This window comes from Ranitomeya variabilis, chromosome 5 (assembly GCF_051348905.1).
Source record: "Ranitomeya variabilis isolate aRanVar5 chromosome 5, aRanVar5.hap1, whole genome shotgun sequence".
In the NCBI taxonomy this organism is placed as follows: Eukaryota; Metazoa; Chordata; class Amphibia; order Anura; family Dendrobatidae; genus Ranitomeya; species Ranitomeya variabilis.
The window spans coordinates 244,540,219-244,548,540 of NC_135236.1; the positions used below are offsets into that span (position 1 = coordinate 244,540,219).

General features: G+C 45.5%; 1 protein-coding gene across 1 annotated transcript in view; it reads left to right on the top strand.

Moving 5' to 3' along the window:
* Window positions 1-7,687, top strand: part of MRPL18 (mitochondrial ribosomal protein L18) — a 28,021-nt gene extending 20,334 nt beyond the window's left edge. Inside the window, exon 4 of the mRNA XM_077263953.1 lies at window positions 7,259-7,687. Coding sequence (XP_077120068.1) covers window positions 7,259-7,330 — 72 coding nt within the window. The 3' untranslated portion in view covers window positions 7,331-7,687. The remainder of the gene's footprint in view (window positions 1-7,258) is intronic.
* The last annotated feature ends 635 nt before the right edge of the window (window positions 7,688-8,322 follow it).

The following is an 8,322-nucleotide window of genomic DNA, read 5'->3' on the forward strand; positions in this document are numbered from 1 at the left end:
CCCTCAGGATCGGTACCTGTGATCCGGAGCCGACCAGTGGGGGTATGACGGGGGGGAGGCCCCTGTCACCGCTGGTACGGTGTCCGACGCCGCCGCTTCTGGGTCCGATGGGGCTGCAGAGCGTGCGGAGGGGAGCGCGGCTGCCTCCCCGGATTGGGGTAGGGGCTTCAGGGACCCGGCGTGCCTTTGCAGCAGAGGCCTGGTCCAGAGCGGCGGCTTGGTGTGTGAGAGCACCAAGATGGCCGCCGCACCGGATATAGACGTTGTCTACTTCCGGGTCCCGGGGAGCTCGCGTGCGCACTGAGGACCAGCGCTTCCCTGCAACGCAGCCCTGGAGGAGGGGTGATCGGCGCACTATTTAAAAGACCGCTGTGAGAGCGCCCTTTGCTGCATGTAGTCTCAATATGGCGGACAGCGATCAGCAGCTCCAGCCGGCGCAGCCCTTACAGCCATCGCCGCAGCAACAGCAGCGACACCACCAGCGCAAGTCAGGCGAGACAAAGAGAAGGACCTCTGCAGGCACCCGAAGTACCCGCTCCAGGAGCCATTCCACGCCGCAGAGCAAAGCCTCCAATATGTCCAGCCAGCCGACACCTTCTACTTCGGGTCTCATACAAGATCCCGTACCTCCTCCAGAACTGGTACCTGTAGTTGCGCAAGATGGGTGAGTGATCTTCGTGAAAGTTCACCAAATAATTAGGGTCCCCTTTTCCGTTTATTTTTTAGGCAAGAAAAAAAATGGAGAAAACTAAACATAGAGACTGTCCCTTATGTGGAGAACCCCTGTTACAGAACTGGGATAAGAAATTGTGCGGTTCCTGTATAGGACAAGTCCTTTGTGAAGAAACCCCTAGTTTTGCCTCTGAATTACGTTCAGTAATAACATCAGAGGTAGAAACAGTGTTCAAATCCCTTAAAGGGGAGGGGGTTAAGGAGAGAACACCTGTCCCCCTTTCTCACTCCGATCCTTCTAGTTCTGATGAGGATATATCAGACAGGAAAGGTTCCTCTTCCTCCTCAGACTCTGAGAGTGGAGGCCGTCACTGCTTCCCCTTAGACGAAATAGATGCCCTTGTAAAGACCGTAAGATCTACAATGGGTGTCCTAGACCCACGTCCTGACAAAACGGTACAGGATATTATGTTTGGAGGTCTGGGCCAGAAAAAACGTAGAGTTTTTCCACTTAACGAAAACGTGCAGGCCTTAATTAAAAAGGAGTGGGAGAAACCAGAAAGAAAAAATTCATCTGTACCCTCTCTTAAAAGGAAATATCCTTTTGCGGAAGATGATTCTACAGCATGGGACAAAGCCCCTAAACTTGACGTGGCAGTAGCTAAAGCGTCAAATAAGTTTGCACTGCCCTTTGAGGACATGGGAACACTGAAAGACCCCCTCGATAAAAGAGCCGACACCTTCCTAAAAGGGGCCTGGGAGTCATCAGGGGGATGTTTAAGGCCCACAATAGCAGCCGCTTGTACTTCTAGATCTCTAATGATTTGGATAGACAATTTAGAGAAACAGTTAAGAGATGGAGTATCCAGACAAAAAATAATGGAATCAATTCCCATGATTAGGGGGGCGGCAGCTTTCTTGGCCGACTCTTCGGCGGATTCTATCAAACTCACTTCAAAATCGGCAGCCCTGTCTAATGCAGCTTGTAGAACGCTATGGCTGAAAAACTGGCCAGGCGACCTACAGACAAAACAAAAACTCTGTTCAATCCCATGTGAGGGAAAATTTCTATTTGGAGAAACCCTAGATGACATTCTACAAAAAGCAGGGGATAAAAAGAAGGGATTCCCTAACCTGGCCACGCCATACGTTAGGCGGCCCTTTCAGAACAGGAAGTTTTTCCGCAGACGCCCCCCTAGAGAACAGAACAGGTGGGAGGATGGGAGAAATAGGGATAGGGGCTTCCTCTTTGGCAATTCCCCAAGAAATAAAAAAAACCCTAAGTGACACCTCCCCCAGGGTGGGAGAGAGACTGTCTCAATACCTTCCGGCCTGGGAAAAAATCTCTTCCAGTACTTGGATTTTAAACCTGATAAAGATGGGACTTCAGATAAACTTTACCACCCTTCCTCCCCAACACTATGTGGTCACTCCATTGAAACCCTCATGGCGGCAACAACAGGCCTTGGAACTAGAGATCTCAAAACTCATAGCCAAAGATGTGATCCGAGAAGTTCCCTTAATGGAAAGGGGGAAAGGATTCTTTTCCCCACTTTTTCTGATTCCAAAGCCGGACGGTTCCTTCCGCACAATAATAAATTTACGGAAATTAAACAGTTATGTAAAGAATCAAACCTTCAAAATGGAATCGATAAAATCAACAATAAAAAACCTGTTTCCAAATTGTTTCATGGTAGTGTTGGATCTCAGCGACGCGTACTATCACGTCCCCATCCACAAAAACTCACAGAAATACCTCAGACTAGCAGTAGTCATGGAGGGAGTAGTAAAAGAATACCAGTACAAGGCCCTCCCATTTGCATTTCAGTAGCGCCCCGTGTTTTTACCAAGGTGATAGCAGAAATGATGGCCTACATAAGGGAAAAAGACGTTATTATAATACCATATCTAGACGACTTCCTAATTGTCAGCAACTCAGCCCAACACTGCCATCAACAATGCAGCAGAGTAATAAAAACTCTAATGGAATTAGGTTGGCTCCTAAATCTCCAAAAGTCAAAACTGGAACCGACCATGGTGCAAGAGTTTCTGGGCCTAACTCTGGACTCGGTTTTACAGGAATGTCGCCTTCCAGACCAGAAGAAACAAAAAATATTAAGTATTGTGTCCGGAGCTCGCTCAGACCCTCATATGACCTTGAGAGGAGTGATGTCACTGCTGGGGTCCCTTTCTGCTTGTCTCCCGGCAGTACAGTGGGCTCAAATCCACACGAGAGACCTCCAGTGGGATGTCCTGAAAAATCAGGTTACACTGAGGGGACACCTAGAAGGTCGCATGACTCTAAGTTCAGACACTATTCGTTCCCTAGACTGGTGGCTAGATCCCAACAATCTATCAAAGGGAGTTCCGTGGGTGATAGATGCACATCGAGTAGTTACCACGGACGCCAGTCCCATGGGGTGGGGAGCTCACCTGGGAAACAGTGTTACTCAGGGGGTATGGACAGATCAAGAATACCAGGTATCCTCAAATCAAAAGGAACTTTGCGCAGTGAGCCATGCCCTGTCAATTTTTCTTCCCAAACTACGGGGTCATCATGTCCGGGTTTTTTCGGACAATCAGGTAGTAGTAGCCTACCTGAACCACCAGGGCGGGACCAGATCCCAAGCCCTGATGAAAACTACTTCCCAAATCTTCGCCTTAGCCGAACATCACTTCCTATCCCTCTCGGCGTTACATATAAGGGGCGTAGTGAACAAAAAAGCAGACTTCCTAAGTCGTACCCAGCTAAAACAGGGGGAATGGGCTCTGAACCAAAGAGTCTTCGATCAGATCACCAAAGTCTGGGGGGGTCCCAGTAATAGACCTATTTGCCAGTATAGAAAACAGAAAAGTAAAGGAATTTTGCTTTCTGAACCACAGAGGGAACCCCCGGGCACTGGATGCATTCTCGATTCCCTGGACTCACGGTCTGGCATATGCCTTTCCCCCTCATATACTTATTCCGGCAGTTCTACGGAAGATAAGACAGGACAGGGCGAGAATCATCCTAATAGCCCCCTTCTGGCCCAAAAGGGCCTGGTTTTCCTGGCTGAGAATTCTATCGGTCACCGATCCCTGGGTCCTTCCGGATCTTCCGGACCTCTTATCACACTCTTATCACAGGGACCGGTGCTCCACCCTCAGTCGGCAAATCTACACTTGACAGCGTGGAACTTGAGAGGTCACTGCTGAGGGCAAGGGGCTTCTCAGATAGTTTAGTGTCCACACTATTAAAAAGTAGGAAGACAATAACAACTAAAATCTATGGTAAAACCTGGAAAAAGTTTCTGTGCACCTCCGGGGTAAAACTACAAGATGGGGTTCCAGTAGTCAAAATATTAGAGTTCCTACGGAAAGGCTTGGATATGGGCCTATCGGTGAGCACCTTAAAGGTTCAAGTAGCGGCCTTAGGGCCGTTATACAATGATAGTATTGCCACTAACCCATGGGTAACAAGATTCATTAAAGCCGCTGTACGTTCTAGGCCAATAAAAATCAAAAGTCCTCCATCTTGGGACTTAAATTTAGTACTTTCAGCTCTGACAGAACCCCCGTTTGAACCCATAGATTCGATACCACTTAAAATCTTATCTCTCAAAACGGCCCTTCTTACAGCCCTAACATCTGCCCGTAGAATTAGTGACCTCCAGGCTCTATCTGCGAACCCTCCCTTCACACAAATCATGGAGGATAGGGTAGTTTTGAGAACAGACCCTGCTTATCTACCCAAAGTTGCTTCCAATTTCCATAGATCCCAGGAAATAATCCTTCCTTACTTCTGTCCAAAGCCGAAAAATCAAAAAGAGGAAAAATTCCACACCTTAGATGTGAGAAGGTGTCTAATACACTACCTAGAATCCTCCCGACAGTGTAGGAAGGAAGGCTCTCTTTTTGTCTGTTTTCAGGGACCTAGGAAAGGACTCAAAGCCTCCAAAAGCACTATAGCTCGCTGGGTTACTGATGCGATAGCCCTGGCATACTCGTCCACGGGAAACGCAGTGCCTGAAGGACTCAAGGCACACTCTACAAGGGCTATGGCGACCTCCTGGGCCGAAAGGTCGGAGGTACCAATAGATAAAATTTGTAAAGCGGCCACCTGGTCAACACCTTCAACCTTCTTTAGGCACTATCGCTTAGACTTGGCCTCTTCGTCGGACTTAACCTTCGGAAGAAGGGTCTTGCAGGCTGTGGTCCCTCCCTAAAGCAATAATCTCTGCAATTCTCTCTGGTAGTGCTGTCATGGGCGACTGAGAATAGTGTAGTTACTTACCGATAACGTTATTTCTCAGAGCCCATGACAGCACCTGCTTATTCCCCCCCTTATCACGTGTGCGGTGAGCACCTTATTAAACGAAATGTGTGTTTGATTTAGACACGGTGTAATCTTCATAAGTATTTTGCTAAAAATATGTATATTCTTGTTGTCACTAACCTGGAGGACCTCTGATGCTCTGTAAACCAAACTGAGGCAGGAGAGAGGTACCGCCCTTTTTATCCTGTAGGTTTCCTGTCCCTGAAGGGCGGATTCCCTCTCTCTGGTAGTGCTGTCATGGGCTCTGAGAAATACCATTATCGGTAAGTAACTACACTATTTTTTTCTCATTAATGTATACTCTGCACCCCATCTTGACTGAAAAAAACCGGAAGTGTAGAAATGTTTGCAAATTTATTAAAAAAGTAAAGCTTAAATATCACATGGTCGTAAGTACTCAGACCCTTTGCTCAGTATTGAGTAGAAGCACCCTTTTGAGCTAGTACAGCCATGAGTCTTCTTGGGAATGATGACGTTTTTCACACCTGGATTTAGGGATCCTCTGCCATTCTTCCTTGCAGATCCTCTCCAGTTCTGTCAGGTTGGATGGTGAATGTTGGTGGACCGCCATTTTTAGGTCTCTCCAGAGATGCTCAGTTGGGTTTAGGTCAGGGCTCTGGCTGAGCCAGTCAAGAATGGTCACAAAGTTTTTCTGAAGCCACTCCTTTGTCATTTTAGTTGTGTGCTTAGGGTCATTGTCTTGTTGGAAAGTGAACCTTTGGCCAAGTCTGCGGTCCAGAGCACTCTGGAAGAGGTTTTCATCCAGGATATCTCTGTACTTGGCCTCATTCATGTATCCTTCAATGGGAACCAGTCGTCCTGTCCCTGCAGTTGAAAAACACCCCCATAGCATGATGCTGCCACCACCATGTTTCACTGTTGGGATTGTATTGGGCAGGTGATGAGCAGTGCCTGGTTTTCTGCAGACATACCGCTTAGAATTATCACCAAAAAGGTCTATCTTCGTCTCATCAGATCAGAGAATAATCTTCTTTCTCATAGTCTGGGTGCTCATGTGTTTTTTAGCAAACTCTATGCAGGCTTTCATATGTTGCACTGAGGAGAGGCTTCTGTCGGGCCACTCTGCCATAAAGGCCTGACTGGTGGAGGGCTGCAGTGATGGTTGACTTTGTGAAACTTTTTCCCATCTCTCTACTGCATCTCTGGAGCTCAGCCACAATGATCTTGGGGTTCTTCTTTACCTCTCTCACCAAGGCTCTTCTCCCGCGTTTGCTCAGTTTGGCTGGATGGCCAGGTCTAGGAAGACTTCTGGTGGTCCCAAACGTCTTCCATTTAAGGATTATAGAGGCCACTGTGCTCTTAGGAACCTTGAGTACTGCAGAAATTATTTTGTAACCTTGGCCAGATCTGTGCGTTAACACAATTCTGTCTCTGAGCTCTTTGGCCAGATCCTTTGACCTCATGATTCTCATTTGGTGTGACATGCACTGTGAGGTCTTATATAGACAGGTGTGTGCCTTTCCAATTCAAGTCCTATCAGTTTAATTAACACAGCTGGCCTCCAATGAAGGAGTAGAACCATCTCAAGGAAGATCACGAGGAAATGGACAGCAAGTGACTTACCGTAAATATGAGTGTCTGAGCAAAGGGTCTGAATACTTATGACCATGTGATATTTCATTTTTTCTTTTTCTTTTTTTACAATAGATTTGTATTTATTTTTCCAAAAAGAAAGAAAAATCAAAACGTTTTTTAACAACAATAACAAGCTGTGCATGTGGCACATCACTCAGTTTTTCTTTTTAAATAAATATGCAAAAATGTCTACATTTCTGTTTTTTTTCAGTCAAGATGGGGTGCAGAGTGTACATTAATGTGAAAAAAAAATGAACCCTTTTGAATTTACCAAATGGCTGTCATGAAACAAATAGTGAAAAATTTAAAGGTCTGAATACTTTCTGTACCCACTGTACAAAGCTTGTCTTCTTAGTTTCACCTGTCTCATTGACTTCTGATCAGAATAGGACATGCTCTGAGTCTCCCGGGCCAGACACACATCCATTTTTAAAATTGATGTACATATGGCTCAATGAAACTCTATAGATCAGTGTGATGTCTGAGAAAAAACAGCAGTAGGGCGTGGATGTGTGCATGTAACCCAAGGTGTACAGATAAACACATTGACTTTATATTTTACACACATATCACTGGAAATACATACACCATGATTTTACGTACCCAATCAAGACCTAATTTATCTATTTGTTTTGTAAAAAGAAAACAAAAAACTAACCCTTTTTTGTTTTATAGGTGCAGAGATTTCGAAATGCTATGACTGAGGGTGGAATTGTGTTAGGTGAACCAAGGCGAATTTATGAATAGTAAGACATAAGAGGTGTAGTTGCTGTTGAGTACCAAGATCTACTGTATGTTCCTGCCTCTAGGATATCTCAGCAGAGCTGGAGCCGGCTTGCCCTGGAAAAACCTCTCGTCTTTGCAAAGCTGAACGCCATTTCTACGGCTTCATATACAGTGTGTACTTTCTAATACACCTCCACTCTATTGTAACGCATTTGTTTCAGTCAAGTTTAATTTTTACAAGGGTCATGATGTAAAAATTACCTTTTCTTTCCATTTTTGCAAGTATTTTATCTGTCATTACGGATTATTTTTCAATGAAATATTCCTATTAAAAGTTTAATTTCAATAAAGCTTGGTTAGATATGAAATTGATTTGCAGTGAAGTGTCTGAGAGTGATTTATTCATCTTCTAACCATTTGCACTGTTCTTTGTACAACCGCTGATCCTTTGTTCATTTGCTTTCTGCCTGTGCACATTGTTTTCTGCCTATGCACAGTGTACACAGAAAGCTGTCGATCTGTAGTGTTACAGCGTTCAGAGAACTAGTAGAGCTGCAGGAGATAAAACTTTTTTTTATCAGTTTTATCAAAATTGCACCAAGCTGCAAAGTTAGTGATACAATTGTGGAATCAGGGCCTCTATCCCTACATCATGCTTCTCTCAGATGAAGCGACAGATTCCCTTTAAAGAAGATTAACCACTTGTCTCTTGTCAGTGCAGCTTTCTTCACAAACTGACCATCACTTCTGATCATACAATGGCTGCTGGTGGAGGAGCAGTGACCAGACCTGTCCATCAGCCTCCTCCAGTTATAGAACGCCTCACATGGGAAAGCTGCTTTTCTATTGGAGGAGACTAATGGACCGGCTTGGTCACATAATCCTCCACCAGCAGCCGTTTTATGGACAGAAGTGCTGGTCAGTTTGTGAGGAAAGCTTTACTAACAAGATAAAGTGGCCGACCTCCTTGCCTGAGAGTTTGTCAGTGAGCTCACTCTGACAGTCTAAGGCCT